We start from the raw sequence: 19,221 nt of genomic DNA on the forward strand, positions 1-19,221 counted from the left end.
TCACACATGTGTCGGCGCCCCATAGGTCTGGATCGCGTATTGACCTCGCCTTCTGCCCTCCTTCGGCTCTCCGGCTTGTGAACTCTGCCGTGTACCTACCTTCGGGTTTGTCGGATCATTCCCCGCTGGAGCTCACGTTGGAGCTGGGGGGGCCGGAGGGGGAACGAGTGTTGGAGGCTGGGCACAAGATGGCTGCGGGACTCTGGGGTGGAGGAGGCGATGCAGGGCAAGATCTCTCAGTATTGGGACCGTAATGAGGATACATCTACACCTATGATTTGCTGGGATGCTTTTAAAGCCACTATTCGTGGGGAGTACATTAGTGCTATTAAGGCGGCCAGGGTGGAGGGCGCTGCGGAGCTACTGGCATTAGAAGAAGGGGTATCCTTGGCTGAATCTGATTTTGCCTTGGATCAGACTCCTGAGGCGCACTCCTCCCTGGTCCAGGCCCAGAGGGCGTTACATTTGCATGTCTCCTCGGCCGCCTTGGCGGAGGTTGGCTCACTCAAGGCTAGAGTGTTTGAGGGTGGTGACAAGAACGGGAGGCTCCTGGCTAACCTGGTGGCGGATTCTAAATCTCAAACAGTTGTCCCCCTTATCCGAACGGAGGCGGGGGACACCACTGCGGACCCTGCTGCTATTCTTGATGAGTTTCGAACTTACTATCAACGTCTGTATTCTGTGCCCTCCCCTCCGCGGGACGTGGTGGACCTGGGGGCTCTTGGGGATCTCTCCTTGCCGCACTTGGACGAGGATGAGGCCGCTTCCTTGGAGGCGGACTTGACCTTGGAGGAGGTGGAGGCGGACATCCGCTCTCTTCCCCCCGAGAAGACCCCGGGTCCGGACGGCCTGCCGGGGGATTGGTATAAAATGTATATTGCAGACCTGGCCCCCAGATTGTGCAGTCTATACCGAGCCAGTCTGGAGGCTGGCGCGCTTCCGGACTCATTAGTTAAGGCCCACATTGTGCTGATCTTGAAACCTGGCAAAGACCCTACCCTCTGCTCGGCCTATCGGCCGATTTCCCTTCTTAATTATGATTTGAAGATTCTCACAAAAATCCTTGCCACTAGGTTGATGAAGGTCCTCCCGCTCTTAGTCGACATTGACCAAACGGGCTTCATGCCGGGGAAATCTACGGATATCAATATCCGCCGGGTGTATACACATCTGCAAGTCCCGGCGGAGGATCGAAGTCAGCGAGTCTTAGTGTCTATGGATCTAGAGAAAGCCTTTGACTCTGTGGCCTGGCCCTACCTTAGTGAGGTGCTCCGCTCGTTTGGTTTTGGTCCTACCTTCCGCAAATGGATTGACATACTTTACAGTAAGCCTCAGGCACAGATCAAGTTGGGGGGTAGGGTTTCGCCTGTATTTGATATCCGACGTGGCACCCGTCAGGGGTGTCCACTGTCGCCGGCGTTGTTTTCGCTGGCGGTGGAGCCCCTGGCGAGGGCTGTTCGGGGTTCCGGAGAGATCGGGGGGATTCGGGTGGGGTCCCTGGAGGAAAAGCTGGCGTTGTACGCGGATGATATCATTCTGTTCCTCCGGGACCCGGGCCCCTCCCTCCGGGCTGTCCTGGCCCTGCTGTCGCGTTTTACGGAGCTGTCGGGCCTCCGAGTAAACTGGGAGAAATCTCTCTTGCTCCCGGTGGACGCGGAATCCCGGACACGGGCGGACCCCTCTTTGCCCTTGTGCTGGGCGGACAGTGTCAGATACCTGGGGGTCACGATCTCCCCGAGGGTGCAGGATTTCTGTGCTCTGAATCTTTACCCTCTCCTCCAGTCCTTCAAGGACAGGCTCCGGGCGTGGTTGAATCTCCCGCTAACTTTGATTGGGCGCATAAACCTTGTTAAAATGAAGTTGTTGCCTCCCCTACTATATGTTTTGCGGCAGTCGCAGGTGTGGATCCCGAAACGGATCTTTAGAACCATTCATTCTCAAATGACCGCCTTCATATGGGGGGCTCGCCCCCCGAGACTGCGGCTAGCTGTCCTACAGCGGCCCTGGACGCATGGGGGTCTGGCTTGCCCGGATTTCTTCATGTATTTCATTGCAGGTCTGTTGACTCATGCCCACAACTGGCTTGTATCGGATGACGCGAACTCTGCGGTGGTGCTTGAGGCGGCGCTTCTGGGGTCCTATGAGGCACTGCGCAACGCCCTGTTCCGTGGCGCCCGTGCCCCATATCCCCTCACCAACTCTATGAAGGCGGTCATCAGGGCTTGGGTGTTGGTCTCTCCTTATACTAAATCTGACCCCCACGGGCTCTCGCCTAATACCCCCTTATGGCGCAATCCGGAGTTGCCTGAGTTCTTACTCATTCCTGACCCGTCTCTGTGGGCCTCTAGGGGTATAAAGTGTCTCTCACACATTTGTCAAGGGGAGGGTTTGCTGAGCTTTGATAGGCTTAAGGCCAATTTTGATCTACCCAACTCATACTTTTTCAGGTTCCTGCAACTTCGCCACGCCTTTCGGACTCAGTTTGGGGGTTCTCCCCCTGATATGACTCCGGCGGATTTGGAGCTCCTCCTTAGGGACGAAAATCTTCGGAAACCGCTGTCCTCCATCTACAGATCCTTGCTGCCAGGCGTGCATGTGGGTCTGGAGAGATTGCAGGAATTCTGGGCGGCGGAGGTGCCGGACCTGGACACGGAGGCTTGGGAGGATGTCTGGGACTACCCGTTTAAATATTTGGTCTCCTCGAGGGACCGGCTGGTCCAATTTAAAATTGTACATAGGTTCCACCTTACGCCCTCCAGATTACACAGGGTGTCTTCTGACATCCCGGATGCCTGTTGGCGCTGTAATGGGGATTCCCCGTCCTATACCCATATGATCTGGCACTGTCCGTCCCTGCTGGGGTTTTGGTCTGAGGTCCGGGGTTTCATTACCAAACTGACTACTATTCCTATCCCGGCTGAGATTGAGATTTGTATTTTGGGGCTGGTGAACGGGCTGGCCCATTCTGTTGCTACACGTACCCTCCTGGGGCTTCTGCTCTTCTATGCCAGGAAACTGGTGGTGATGCGTTGGAGAGCCCCTGGGATCCCGACGTTATCACAATGGAAAACGCTGGTGAACTCCATGATACCTCTATATAAAGCGGTGTACAAGTTTAGGGGATGTTCCAAAAAATTCCACAAAGTGTGGGATCTGTGGTTGGATGCTGCAGATACCGCTGATGATTCCTCGGCTCCGGCCGTTGATGTAACTCGACCAGCTACTTAGGTTTATGTGTATATATGCTTTGCGCTATGTGAAGCTTGTGATTTACGGTATGCACTGGACCGCGATTAGGACCACCAATGCTTAGAGGACTCGGTACATACCTGTGATACTCTTGACTATCTTTGAGTTGCAGCCACTGTTGGGGGGTTAGTGGGGGGGTTCCCCCCCCCCCCTACTGTTTGTTCTGCTCTCTATGTTCTTTTTGTTTCTCTTTTTTTGTTGTTTTATTTTTTGAGCCGGGGTATGCCCAAATGGCTCTGTTTTGTATGTTGCTATAAAACTTAATAAACATAATTTTCAAAAAAAAAATCAAGCCGTTCATCACATGTTCCACACGGCACGTCGTCTACCTACTACGTTGCCCTTGTGGCCGTGAATATGTGGGTAGGACGATACGAAAGTTACACGTGCGGTTGCAGGAACATGTGGCGAATATACTGAAGGCATTCCCAAAACATAGTGTCTCTAGACACTATGATGAATGTCATGGGAATGACCCCAAAGGCACTGTCTTTTTAGGCATTGATAAATTTTCAGGCAGTTGGAGGGGTAGTAACCGTACCAGAGGTGTCTCACAACTAGAGACCAGCTGGATTTATCGGTTGAAGACCTACGCCCCTCACGGGTTAAATATTGATTGGGATATTAATTCCTTTATCAATAATGCCTGATGAAGGGGTTTTCAGTATGTTCTGCACTGTTGGTTATCATAATTTTATTTTGTTTTTATTTGTGGGATAGTTTTAAATGTTTTTATTCTATATTTTTTGTGATGCTATTAAACTGTTATATTGTGTATCATATTTAGTTCACATTTTTAGTTACAATTATAATTTTCCCTTCATGTCAATGTAAGTTATGTAATGGAGCACTCTCGGGAATTTTTGTTTCTGGCCGCTAGATGGTGGTGTTTCCCTGCAAAGTCTAGCACGGCTAGAGTAGAGCACTGTTCCCCTGGTTACCTATAGGTTTCCCCCGTTTTGAAGCTCTTTTAAATAAGGTTTCTTTCTTAAGATCAAATATGCACTAGAAGTCCTTTGAAATATAAGGCACATATATCTCTTGTGCAATCATGTTAATATTTGATCGGTTTATCGCTGTTTGCGGTCTCCAGTTCCAGGTTTAGCTCCGGATGTTGACATTCAAAGGTCACACTTCCGGTTCCGGGTCGTTGGTCTCCTTCCTGTTGATGGTTTGGGATGACCTCTTCCTGCTGGCTCCGGATTGGACGCAGCGAGTTCCGCCCTGTCTCACCCAGCATATAAGGAAAGACGTTCTGCCATAGGCCACACCCCCTGACGAAGTCACGTGTTGACGAAACCGGTCGGAGGAGGAGCCTGCGGTTCGTCGTGCTGAGGCCAGCAAGGAGACACGGCGACCATTTTATTGGTTGGAAACAAAGGTTCTGAGAGTATAGCTCCGAGACATGCTGTGATTTCTTCATGCAAATGTAAGTTGCCACTCTGCTTTTACTGAATAAACCTGTGAACGTACTTCACTATTGGAGTTGTCCCTCTTTTCCTTATGTTCACTTGTTCCGGTCGGAGCTGCTGAGGGAACACTGGGAATCGATACTATGTACCTGATACCCATTCACATGCGGGGTCGAGATCTGGGGGCCACCTTGTTAAATGGGGGCTTCCAGATTCCGATAAGCCCCCTACCCACAGACATCCACAACCACAGCCCAGGGTTGACGGGAAGAGGCCCTTTTCCCCATCAACATGGGGACAATGTGCTTGGGGGGGCACCACAAAGAACCCCCTCCTTGTTGAGGGCAAGCGGCCTGGTATGGTTCAGGGGGGTGCTCGCTTATCCCGCCCCCCCCCCCTTTCCTGGCCTGCCAGGCTGCATGCTTGCATAAGGGTCTGGTATTGATTTTGGGGGGGGCCCACACCATTTTTTTTAACTTTGGCTTAGAGTTCCCCTTAAATTGTATATCAGACCCAAAGGGCCTGGTATGGATTTTGTGGGAGGATCCCAAGCCATTTTTTTTCCATTTTGGTGTAGAGTTTCCCTTAAAATATATACCAGACCCAAAGGGCTTGGTATAGATTTTGGGGGGACCCAACACCATTTTGTCTTTTTAAATTCTATCATAGGGTTCCCCTTAACCCCTTAATTACAGGGCACTTTCACACCCTTCCTGCCTAGACCAATTTTCAGCTTTCAGTGCTCATTGGCGTCTATGGGAAATCTTGGCCAGCTTGACATGGCACTGCTCCCTGTCTTTAACATTGGCGTTTAAGGGAAATCTTGGTCAACTTGACATGGCACTGCTCCCAAATCATAAAGGACAGGGACACCAAACTTGGAGAGCACTGAGAGGGGACAACAAGACTACAACATATCCATACATTTTAAAAGTGGGGTATGCCTGTACACTACACTGACTGCACTAAACTGACTAAACACACTACCTGCCTAATCTCTATTGTGCCGTGTAAGCAGCAGCCTTGTATAGTGTGGGGCGTGGGCTTAGCCCCTGAGCCATGATTGGCCAAAGACACTCTGCCTTTGGCCAATCATGGCTCTCACAGTGCATTGTGCTGTGATTGGCCAAATCATACAGATCAGGTGTATGCTTTGGCCAATCATCAGCAATCAATGCACTGCAAGAGCGCAGTGAATTATGGGGCGTTCATCGGCGGGCAAACTTACGTTCGACTCAAACACACAGCCCATCCCTAGTTGGCATTAACCCCCAGTGAAATCCTCCATAAAAATATTTGGAAAGTGTACTCCAGACAAGGGAAATTTGATCATAGCAATGCCCTTTGTGTCACTGGGACAGGAAAAAATAAATAAATTCTCCCTTACAAGGCATAGCAATAAAAACATGATAATGACTCCAGCCCCTTTCCACTCTTTTCTAAAGACCTGTGAGCATGAGTTATGTTTGAGACCAGAAGCTGTAACTGTACAGGTTGTCAGGCTGCTGAGGGGAGACTCACATATCGCAGCAGTGGTCCTGATCTTCAAAGTGCTGCAGGGGAGATTAGCATACAGCTTAAAGCACTACCAACATTTTTCTTTTTTTTTTTTCAAATATATTTTTTTTAGCACCCCGACTTTGTATAAAAGATAACAAAACAAGGATGCAAGTAGTGCTTAGGGGGCTTTACTTCCAAACTTGCTAATTCAATATTGTATATCATCTTGAAAAATGCATTACGCTCTACATATAAATATAAAAAAAATAGATAAATACAGGCCTTTTTTTTTCTGTGCCTTTAGATCGGCTGTATGGGGCTGCTAATCTGCCCATGATGCAGCAAAATCTAACTTGCATGCTGCTCTGGTGCCCCTAAAAACCCCAACCCAGAAATGTTATGCTTTCACTTCAAGATTCCTTAATCATAGAAGAAGTAGAACAGTGCTGTATCTTGCCTACATCACAAGCATCTTTGTGCCAGGATGTTAATGCTATTTTCTGGCACAGAATTGTCATTTATCAGTTGTCTGTAATTAAGTGAGAAAATAATGCTTATGTGTGTGTTAGATCTGGTGCTACAAATTAGCAAAGTACTGTTTTTACCTAATGAAGAGTGTGCAAGTATATGCACAGCAATATGACTGGACATATCTATCAGTCTTAGAAATGCTTCTTCCATGTAGCTAAGGAGCCCCTGAACCACAGTAGACTCTGTCTGCTACCCTTAATACAGCTCTAGGTCAGAATTCTGGAATCCTCTGCTTCTCACCGATCAAAGCCGCACTTGACTGTTGAGGCGGCTGTTGAGGTGGTCACAATGCCTTTGGCAGGGGCAGGTTAGAACTTCAACTTGGCACCTGCACCAATTGACTTTCAGTAGTTGAACAATTCTTGTTGGGTAAATGCTTTAAGCCATAGTGCATTCTTTGCTAATTATTTTGCAGTATGCATGCACAGATATGCCCATTGTGACCATGATAAATGCCGATGCACAATTTCATACACTGCTGCCTCTGAGAAGGTTTTCAATGATAAATACTTGTATACCTTTTTGCAAACTAGGACTGTACTGTATGCATTTCACATACAGTATCATTCATATCTCACATACACTTGTGTGTTCATGCAAGCCTGTGTTGTAAGCTTGCCATAAAATGTTTCTGTTCATTTCCTTAAGTACATTAGATCCTATGAGCAGCCGGTTTTTTGAAAATACATTCTAATGGTAGTCAGAATAGTGCTCCTGGAGCTCGGGCACTCTGACATCTGCATAGTTACTGAGATTCTTTTTTCGTCAACTATGTTTAAATCCAAACCACAATTGTATGACTGCTTCCAATTTAATGGATATTCAGGGATAAAAGATGTCACTTGGAATCTCAAATGAGCAATTTCACAAAGTTTCACAAAGACAGCAAATGCTAAACTTGAAAAATATTCAACTGGTTGGTAACATCAGACTCTTTGTCAGTGAGTGTCTGCACTGGGCTGGCAGTTTATACGCTTCTTCCAGAATTTGTCATGTTAGATTAAACAATTGAGGATATAACAATTTGTGTTTTACCTCATTTTTGTCCTAAAATATATACACAGTGGCACTTTACACTGGCAGACTAAGTTCAAAAAGAATAACCTGATAGACAAGCACATATGTTGGATGTTATATAGCATGTACTGTAATAATTTCTAACTATTGCTTTTATTTACAGTAGAATAATGCCTTTATAAGGATGTAATGGTAGCCAGGTTCTTTTTTTGAAAAAAAAAAAAAAAATAATAATAATAATAACCCTTCCTGCAATGTATCATGTATCATAACTTTATACAAAGGTCTTTAATGTTCTGTGAGGGGAGTTATTCAATACATTTCAAGGACAGTTTTTATCACTTCCCCAGGAGATAAAAGAGGTATGTGCCTATAAACAAATTAAAAAAAATAAAGTACAATAATATACAACACATTGAAAACATACAGTAAATGTCACAAATAAACACACACACACAAACACATAAACTTACAATTTGCAATATAGTATCAGAATAAATCTAGCATTAAAAACAATATCTGCCAGATAAATGTGCACCCAAATCATCCAAAATCAGTTATCAAGGCCACAAGAAACACAAAGACAATTACAGTGCATCCGGAAAGTATTCAGAGCGCTTCACTTTTTCCACATTTTGTTATGTTACAGCCTTTTTCCAAAATTGATTAAATTCATTATTTTCCTCAAAATTCTACAAAAAATACTCCATAATGACAACATGAAAGGAGTTTGTTTGAAATCGTTGCAAATTTATTAAAAATAAAAAACGAAAAAAATCACATGTACATAAGTATTCACAGCTTTTACTCAATACTTTGTTGGAGCACCTTTGTCACCAATTACAGTCTCAAGTCTTTTTGAGTATGATGCTACAAGCTAGAACCTCTTGTTTTTGGGCAGTTCTTTTGGGCAGTCCTTCTTTGCAGGACCTCTCAAGCTCCATCAGGTTGGATGGGGAGCGTCAATGCACAGCCATTTTTAGATCTCTCCAGAGATGTTCAATCGGGTTCAAGTCTTGGCTCTGGCTGGGCCACTCAAGGACATTCACAGAGATGTCCTGTAGTCACTCCTTTGTCATCTTGGCTGTGCGCTTAGGGTTATTGTTCTGTTAGAAGATGGACCTTCCCCCAGTCTGAGGTCCAGAGAGCTCTGCAGCAGGTTTTCATCAAGGATGTCTCTGTAAATTGCTTCATTCATCGTCCCCTCAATCCTGACTAGTCTCCCAGTTCCTGCCGCTAAAAAACATCCCCACAGCATGATGCTGTCACCACCATGCTTCGCTGTAGGGATGGTATTGGCCAGGTGATGAGTGCTGCCTGGTTTCTTCCAGACATTACGCATGCTATTCAGGCCAAAGAGTTCAATCTTTGTTTTATCAGACCAAAGAGTTTTGTTTCTCATGGTCTGGGAATCCTTCAGGTGCCTTTTGGCAAACTCCAGGTGGCTGTCCGTGTGCCTTTTACTGAGGAGTGGCTTCTGTCTGGCCACTCTACCATACAGGCCTAATTCGTGGAGTGCTGCAGAGATGGTTGTTCTTCTGGAAGGTTCTCCTCTTTCCACAGAGAAACATTGGAGCTCTGTCAGAGTGAGCATTGGGTTCTTGGTCACCTCCCTGACTAAGGCCTTTTTCCCCTGATCACTCAGTTTGGCCTGGCGGCCCGCTCTAGGAAGAGTCCTGGTGGCTCCAAACATCTTCCATTTACGGATTATGGAGGTCACTGTTCTCATTAGGATCTTCAATGCTGCAGAAGTTTTTCTGTACCCTTCCTCAGATTTGTGCCTCGATACAATCCTGTCTCGGTGGTTTACAGACTCATTCCTTGTCTTGGTTTGGGCTCTGACATCTATTGTTAACTGTGGGACCTTATATAGAAAGGTGTATGCCTTTCCAAATCATGTCCAACTGAATTTTCCACAGGTGGACTCCAGTAGAGTTGTAGAAACAGCTCAAGGATGATCCGTGGAAACAAGATGCACCTTAGCTCAATTTTGAGTGTCATGGCAAAGGCTGTGAATACTTACTGTATACACATGTGATTTTTTCGTTTTTTATTTTTAATTCATTTGAAAAAATTTCAAACTAATTTATTTCACATTGTCATTATGGGGTATTGTATTTAGAATCTGGAGGAAAATAATTAATTTAATTCATTTTGGAATAAGGTTGTACATAAAAAAATGTGGAATAAGCGAAGCGCTGTAAATACTTTCCGGATGCACTATAGACAAACATCAGAAATCTACAAATATAGACAATTAATTAAAACCATAGTTGGTCAGATAATGAACAAAACCACCCTAGCTCATCAATGAAGTCCCTCCCTAGAAGAAACACCCCTACCCAATGTAGGTAATCCAACACATATGTGGTCCTGGCTTCTCATTATACATTAGTTCTAAAATTTCTGGAACTTGCACTTGGCTAACACAATGAGACTGCACACAAAAAAGTAGCTGAATACTATACCGCACAAACACTGTAGAAATATTAAAGTTACGCTATCTCAAACAAATACAATGTGAATATAAATATTACATAATATTCTTCAATGTCGTTTTGTGTCGGGTATTCACTTACCACATACATATACTAATACTCCAAGTACAAATAAACTGTGCAAAAACTCATGTAATAAAGTGCAAAACTAGTGCAAAAAATATTTTGTATGATACACAGCTTGTACTAGTGCAAAAAATCCACAGAATAAATGACCATAGGGTGTAATCCAAAATTTCATATACAAAAATTAGGTTATGACTAAAAGTAAAAAAAAAAGTCAGTCCAAATAACGTCCATCCAAGTGCAAAAAGAAAGTGGTCTTGTGCTAACTGCTGTAGTCAATAATCTGCTTTAAAAACACTTTTATTTCACCACCGTGCTTGTGAAGACAATTAGGCTGCTTACCAGAATGTGAGATCCCGCGAAGGGGATCAAAAATATTCAGAGCTTGCTCCTGAGTGGTTCCTAGATGTCCTAATATATTGCACTTCCCGGCTCGGACTAAGTAAATTATCAAGGCAAACAAAAATTTCCATAAACATGGCTGCCGAGATTGTCGATCAGTCTGTGCAAGCTGATGTCACACTGCTAGCTCCGCCCTATGTGTTTCCCCTTAGAAGGCATCATCTGGGATTTTCCATTATACATTGGCTTTGATTAAGTGTCCCAAATTACTGTTAATAGGGTAGCTATGATACAGTAGGCAAAGCTATTATTTTAACAACTTGCAGGACCATATAGCAATATGTTAAATAAAAAAAGGCTGAAAGTTAATCATCCAACCAGGACCTGCTTCTTCACTAGTTAATTTGTAGCTCCACCATGATGCATATGCTGTCATCTCAAGTTCAAATATAGCCCATGAATTGTCTAATAAAAATAAGAAACAAAAAAAATCAGCCCCTTATCTTACTGATCCATCCTTTACATTAAACTTAACCAATAATACCCGTGCTACCCGTACTCCAAATACAGCTGCTGTACAAAAACACGTTTAACTGTTAATAAACCTTAGTATACAGCGCTAAATATCTAATTTCCCTTTAATTATGATATGGTGCTGCTGTGCTTAACTACAAATACCTATGTCACATATCTGTGTTGCTCACATGTTGTATAAATCACAGTATATATAAAGTGGGGATCGAAAGTTTGGGCACCCCAGGTAAAAATTTGTATTAATGTGCATAAAGAAGCCAAGGAAAGATGGAACAATCTCCAAAAGGCATCAAATTACAGAATAGACATTCTTATAATATGTCAACAAAAGTTAGATTTTATTTCCATCATTGATACTTTCAAAGTTACAGAAAACAAAAAAAAATGGCGTCTGCAAAAGTTTGGGCACCCTGCAGAATTTATAGCATGCACTGCCCCCTCTGCAAGGCTGAGACCTGCCAGTGTCATGGATTGTTCTCAATCATCGTCTGGGAATAGGTGATGTCAATCTCAAAGGTTTTAAATGCCCAGACTCATCTGACCTTGCCCCAACAATCAGCACCATGTGATCTTCTAAGCAATTGTCTAGAAAACTGAAATTGAAAATAGTTGACGCTCACAAAGCTGGAGAAGGCTATAAGAAGATAGCAAAGCGTTTTCAGATGTCAATATCCTCTGTTTGGAATGTAATTAAGAAATGGCAGTCATCAGGAACAGTGGAAGTTAAAGCAAGATCTGGAAGGCCAAGAAAAATATCAGACAGAACAGCTTGCAGGATTGTGAGAAAAACAATTCAAAACCCACGTTTGACTGCACGATCCCTCCAGAAAGATTTGGCAGACACTGGAGTTGTGGTACACTATTCCACTATAAAGAGATACTTGTACAAATATGGTCTTCATGGAAGAGTCATCAGAAGAAAACCTCTTCTACGTCCTCACCACAAAAATCAGCGTTTGAACTTTGCAAATGAACATATAGACAAGCCTGATGCATTTTGGAAACAAGTTCTGTGGACAGATGAGGTTAAAATTGAACTTTTTGGCCGGAATGAACAAAGGTACGTTTGGAGAAGAAGGGGCACAGAATTTAATGAAAAGAACCTCTGTCCAACTGTTAAGCATGGGGGTGGATCAATCATGATTTGGGGTTGTATTGCAGCCAGTGGCACAGGGAACACCTCACGGGTTGAAGTAAAAATTGATTCAATAACATTTCAGCAAATTTTGGATGGTAACTTGATGCCATCTGTGAAAAAGCTGAAGTTAAAGAGAGGATGGCTTCTACAAATGGATAATGATCCTAAACACACCTCGAAATCCATGGGGGATTACATCAAGAGGCGTAAACTGAAGGTTTTGCCATGGCCTTCACAATCTCCTGACCTCAACATAATTGAAAATCTATGGATAGACCTTAAAAGAGCAGTGCATGACAGACAGCCCAGAAATCTTAAAGAACTGGAAGACTTTTGTAAGGTAGAATGGGCAAAGATACCTCAAACAAGAATTGAAAGACTCTTGGCTGGCTACAAAAAGCGTTTACAAGCTGTGATACTTGCCAAAGGGGGCAGTACGAGATATTAACTCTGCAGGGTGCCCAAACTTTTGCAGACACCATTTTTTTTTGTTTTCTGTTATTTTGAAAGTGTAAATGATGGAAATAAAATCTAACTTTGTTGACATATTATAAGAATGTCTAATCTGTAATTTGATGCCTTTTGGAGATTTTTCCATCTTTCCTTGGCTTCTTTATGCACATTAATACAAATTTTTACCTGGGGTGCCCAAACTTTCGATCCCCATTGTATATATATATATATATATATATATATATATATATATATATATATATATTATATCAACCAATAATTAGTTATGTACTGTAAAGTAAATAAATTACTCTCTTTTTACATATAAAGTGCTGCAGTGCATATATATCAGTCCCCAATTAATCAAGTGCATCCATAAATTATCAAATCTTATAAAAATCAAAATGTCCAAATAAATGTGTCTATACAAAAATTATTGAAAGTGTCTGATTCTAAAACTCCACTGTGTAAAGCGCTTAGTGCTTCAAATCCACCACTGTGAAACACCCTGAAACACCCCCACACTGGAGAACTCACTAGATGACCATGGCCTCTCATTTAGGAGCAAGGTCTCAGTGATTTTAATGATGCTTAAAGTGAAACCATAAAATCAAAAAAATCCTTCAAATATCGTGCCTGGGGGTCCCCTTAGTCTGCCTGTAAAGTGGCACATCTGTACAATGTATGGAGCCTGCTGCAGCAATACTGACATTTATAAAGGAAAAAATGTAATGTCAAATGTGATGAAAAAACTTGCTTGCAGCTGTAATGTTTTGTCACCAATTTTAAGGGGAACCCCGTGCCAAAATAAAAAAACGCGTAGGGCCCCCCAGAATCCATACCAAACCCTTATCCAAGCATGCAGCCTGGCAGTTTAGGAAATAAGGGGACAAGCAAGCGCCCCCCCCGCCTTAACCATACCAGGCCACATGCCCTCAACATAGGGGGGTGCTGTGGGGCAGCCCCCAACCCCAAAACACCTAGTCTTCATGTAAATTAGGACAAGGGCCTCTTCCCGACAACCCTGGGCTGTGGCTGTCAGGGTCTGCGGGAGGGGGTCTTAACGGAATCTGGAAGTCCCCTTTAACAAAGAGGCCCCCCAGATCAAGGCCCCCCCATGTGAATGGGTATCGGGCACATAGTACCCCAACCCATTTACCAAAGAGTCAAAAAGTAAAAAACACAGGAAACAGTTTGTCCACTGTACTTTTCTGGTAGCAACCATTACTCAGCATGCCCTTTGATTTTACTAATATTTCCACATTTAAAAATACGTTTTTTTTGCTGGTTGCAGGTCATAGTAAAGCTTAAGTGGTATATAGGTTCTAACTTTTAAGGAAGTCCTCAATTGAAGGTCTGGTACCAACCCAGATGATGAACATCATCAATGCATCACATAATGTGCCACAATTACGTAAATGTAAATTTTGCTCAGGGAGAAAGAATATACATGGTAAGGGAGGTACCTAATAGAATCACAGAAAGTCATAACGAAAGGGAATAGGGCAGCACCATTGTCTTTGTATCATCATCAAACATCAACCATATTTTTTAAAAACATGAAACATTTTTTGGAAATACAAAGTGTTAAAAAACATTCAGAAACACAAAATAAATTAGGAAAAGAATTGATAAAATAATCAAATCCCTCAAAACGACTGCCCTACACCAACATATTGGGGTTACTTCTACCTAGACTATTATTCCAGGGAGGATATAAATGTTTAGTCATTCAAACTTGACATGTTTTTGTCGGTCACCTGCTTCCTCAGGAGAATATTTGGAGGGAACAAAGTATTACAATAATAAAGGCATCATAAATGGTCAGGTCCGACGATGTCATCAACTGGCTACCGGTGCAGTGTGATGTCCCTGGATTGGAGCAGCAAATAGGCTACAGTTACAGCGCATCACACACTGGCAGGGGGATGCCAGTTTATGGAGATCAACATAATGACAAGGTGCTTTGGAGTGGGGGGAAGCCCCCCTGCCTCAAAGCACCCACCCCCCATGTTGAGGGCATGTGGCCTGGTATGGTTCAGGCGGGTGCTTGCTCACCCCCCCCCCCCTCCCTTTCCTGACCTGCCAGGCTGCATGCTCAGATAAGGGTCTGGTATTGATTCTGGGGATTCTTTTTTTTAAATTTTGGTGTGGGGTTTCCCTTAAAATCCATACCAGACCTGAAGGGTGTTACCTAAGCAGGGTGAACAGGCAATGTTTGGCTCGAACTCACCCTTGGGTCGAACCATTCGCCCAACTTTAGTTACAACACATTCACATTGCCACTCCCTACACATAGAGGTAATGGGAGTACACAAACTAAAAATGTTGTGATACAAAATTAACTCTAAATCTCCCAAAATTAATGCATTGTCCATTGCCCATCATCCTTTTTTTAAAACCCACATTGATGAAAGACGTAAGAAAGTAACTAACAGCAATTAGTTTAGTGCAGCGCAAATATTTAACACAGTTTAGAGTTTTCTTGCAATGGAAACTAACATTTGTATTGTGCATGACATGTCTACTGCTTCTTAGCCTTATCCTTGTGTATTCATTGTATTTACTGCAGGCAGGGTACAAATGACAAAGAACGATATTCATGGTACACAGCAACCTTACCTACCTAGCGGGCAAGATGAGCTGATATTGTTACAAGAAAAAGTGAAGATGGGAATTATCACCATGGATGAAGCAATTCAAAAATTCCAGCAGTGGCAGACTGAAAAGAGTGGTCTGGATCTCCTTCAACAGGTAAAAAAGATGGGATTTTATGGGTGATGTAGCAGGGGCAATAAGTGGTATTATTTAAGATGAAGATTTATTCAAACTAAAATGCAGAACTGCATATTCTATATATTGCTTTTACACATCTTTGTCACCATTAATAGATGTATAATGCCACGGTTATCATGCACCATTTTTGCAACTAGCTTACAAATAGAAATACTGTCCTAGGGATCAGTATAAACCATTATGAGACCATTGTACACGTATATAAAAACATTTGTGTTCTATTTTTGTCTTATTAGAAAAAGTTGCAGCAACTCCGTGACAATATTATTGGAGATAAACCAGACGATGGTAAGTCCGACAAAAAAAAAAAAAAAAAAAATATATATATATATGTATATATATATATATATATTTATTTATATTAATATATGTTATTTTATTTATATATATATATATATATATATATATATACAGTGCCTTGCGAAAGTATTCGGCCCCCTTGAACTTTGCGACCTTTTGCCACATTTCAGGCTTCAAACATAAAGATATAAAACTGTAAATTTTTGTGAAGAATCAACAACAAGTGGGACACAATCATGAAGTGGAACGAAATTTATTGGATATTTCAAACTTTTTTAACAAATAAAAAACTGAAAAATTGGGCGTGCAAAATTATTCAGCCCCATTAGGTTAATACTTTGTAGCGCCACCTTTTGCTGCGATTACAGCTGTAAGTCGCTTGGGGTATGTCTCTATCAGTTTTGCACATCGAGAGACTGAAATTTTTGCCCATTCCTCCTTGCAAAACAGCTCGAGCTCAGTGAGGTTGGATGGAGAGCGTTTGTGAGCAGCAGTTTTCAGTTCTTTTGACAGATTCTCAATTGGATTCAGGTCTGGACTTTGACTTGGCCATTCTAACACCTGGATATGTTTATTTGTGAACAATTCCATTGTAGATTTTGCTTAATGTTTTGGATCATTGTCTTGTTGGAAGACAAATCTCCGTCCCAGTCTCAGGTCTTTTGCAGACTCCATCACGTTTTCTTCCAGAATGATCCTGTATTTGGCTCCATCCATCTTCCCATCAATTTTAACCATCTTTCCTGTCCCTGCTGAAGAAAAGCAGGACCAAACCATGATGCTGCCACCACCATGTTTGACAGTGGGGATGGTGTGTTCAGGGTGATGAGCTGTGTTGCTTTTACGCCAAACATAAAGTTTTGCATTGTTGCCAAAAAGTTCGATTTTGGTTTCATCTGACCAGAGCACCTTCTTCCACATGTTTGGTGTGTCTCCCAGGTGGCTTGTGGCAAGCTTTAAATGAAACTTTTTATGGATATCTTAAAGAAATGGCTTTCTTCTTGCCACTCTTCTATAAAGGCCAGATTTGTGCAGTATATGACTGATTGTTGTCCTATGGACAGAGTTTCTCACCTCAGCTGTAGATCTCTGCAGTTCATCCAGAGTGATCATGGGCCTCTTGGCTGCATCTCTGATCAGTCTTCTCCTTGTATGAGCTGAAAGTTTAGAGGGATGGCCAGGTCTTCGTAGATTTGCAGTGGTCTGATACTCCTTCCATTTCAAGATTATCGCTTGCACAGTGCTCCTTTGGGATGTTTAAAGCTTGGGAAATCTTTTTGTATCCAAATCCGACTTTAAACTTCTCCACAACAGTATCTCGGACCTGCCTGGTGTGTTCCTTGTTCTTCATGATGCTCTCTGCTCTTTAAACGGACCTCTGAGACTATCACAGTGCAGGTGCATTTATACGGAGTCTTGATTACACACAGGTGGATTCTATTTATCATCATTAGTCATTTAGGTCAACATTGGATCATTCAGAGATCCTCACTGAACTTCTGGAGAGAGTTTGCTGCACTGAAAGTAAAGGGGCTGAATAATTTTTCAGTTTTTTATTTGTAAACAAAGTTTTAAATATCCAATAAATTTCGTTCCACTTCATGATTGTGTCCCACTTGTTGTTTCTGGCAAATGTTTGCAAAGTTCAAGGGGGCCAAATACTTTCGCAAGACACTATATATATATATATATATATATATATATATATATATATATATATAAATATATATATATATATATATATAAACCTGTGCAGTTATGTATTCAATGAAAATAATTTCATCGATTTTAAATGTAACTATTTGAATGTAAATTCCTGAACTTGAGAAAGTGAGGGGCAGCCCTTGGTACCAATCTCTTGTGCTGCATGGACATGTGCTGATAGAAGATCAATATGATGTCATACCTTCACTGTCCAATGACAGGCTGGGGGGGGGGGGGTGGAGGAGACCCAGCTGTATTGCCCAACTGCAGTACAGTACACCCGGATGACCAACTTTCCTCTGTTGTCTGGTAGGGCTGTGAATATCTCAAGAATGGATAGAGAGAAATACAAATCTTTTTGCAGGTAGAACAGCTTCTTTATATGTTCTGTATATCAGTTATGTAGTTAGCTGTTTGACTGTAGCTCAATGTTGAAATAAATTCTGCATTAGAATATTTTTTCTATTTTCCCCCCATGGTTATTTTTGTTTCTCACTTTCCCTTTTTTTTTTTTTTTTTACAGATAAACTGACTATTGTTCATCAGCCAATTCGTAAGTCTCATCACTAATTTTGAAAAAATAATAAAAACACTACATTCAATAACTGATAACATTACAATTTGCTACTGAAAATATGACTTGAAATCCATTTGTAAAGATCTTACTTTAATATATATATATATATATATATATTTTGAGAGGCATACCAGTTGCATACATGCAGGAGAACTGTTCAGCAATTGTTGAACTGGCAGTAAGCAGGGTTTAGGTTTTATTATTAAAGCCTTATTGAAAAAGCTGAAGTTAGAAGCTGATTGGTTGCTGTACACATCTGCACCTGATTCTGTGTGCAACAGTTTTGGTAAATCTCCCCCAGTGAGTTTGTCCATCATGCTGTGTCTACTGCAGCCGGTTAGTCTAATTGTGCAGTACATTAAAACACATTCTAATACCACCACTGACCACTCTTATATAAGATTGAATATATTTATCCAAATAAGCATACTAAATGTGGTAAAACAGTCTACTACGTGTCTGCATATAGAGTGATTTTCCATAATAATATATATATTTCTCATGAAGTGTAGTTTTTAAAAAAAAAAAGATCGGTTTGACATGTGAATTGCAAGAATTATAAGGATGATATTGTAGATCATTACCTAAATCAGTTTTTTTGAAAGCTGAGAAAGACCATTTCAGTACACTTGTTGAACTCATTCAAAGTGGGAGCTTTTGCCTACTGTGATTATATGATCCGTCCCCGTGTTTTAATATAAAGAAATATTGCCCCCTGGCATCCTATCCATAGGTAAGGGCTGTAACTGTTAGCTAGTTTATTTAAGCTGCTTGGGAGAACTTTCGATATAGGGGTTAACTTACTAAAAGCACTTACGCTGTTCACTTTGCAAGGAAATGTTCATGTAGCTTAGTGAATGAGCTAAGCTCTGTTGACTTTCACCATCCAATTATGTGCAAGAAAAAAATCCTGTTAAGTGAAAAAAATGTTTTAGTGTTTATCCGCTATACATTTAATAAATCCAATGGAAATATTGTGTTATGGACTTTCTGACACAACTTAGAAAGATGTATTAGTTAATTACAGTGTTAAGTATGTGGTTCAATAAATAATATCAACAGCAGACCAGTTTGTTTTCATATCCCCATTTCCTTTGATTGATC

At 42.1% G+C, this 19,221-nt stretch overlaps 1 protein-coding gene across 1 annotated transcript in view; it reads left to right on the plus strand.

Annotated features, from left to right (window-relative positions):
• BANK1 (B cell scaffold protein with ankyrin repeats 1) overlaps positions 1–19,221 on the plus strand; it is a 530,319-nt gene that overhangs the window by 499,511 nt on the left and 11,587 nt on the right. The window contains exons 15-17 of the mRNA XM_082243568.1: positions 15,313–15,494; positions 15,773–15,824; positions 18,064–18,093. Coding sequence (XP_082099694.1) covers positions 15,313–15,494; positions 15,773–15,824; positions 18,064–18,093 — 264 coding nt within the window. The remainder of the gene's footprint in view (positions 1–15,312; positions 15,495–15,772; positions 15,825–18,063; positions 18,094–19,221) is intronic.

The sequence above is a fragment of the Pelophylax lessonae genome (genome assembly GCF_965119305.1).
Source record: "Pelophylax lessonae genome assembly, chromosome: 1".
Taxonomy (NCBI): domain Eukaryota; kingdom Metazoa; phylum Chordata; class Amphibia; order Anura; family Ranidae; genus Pelophylax; species Pelophylax lessonae.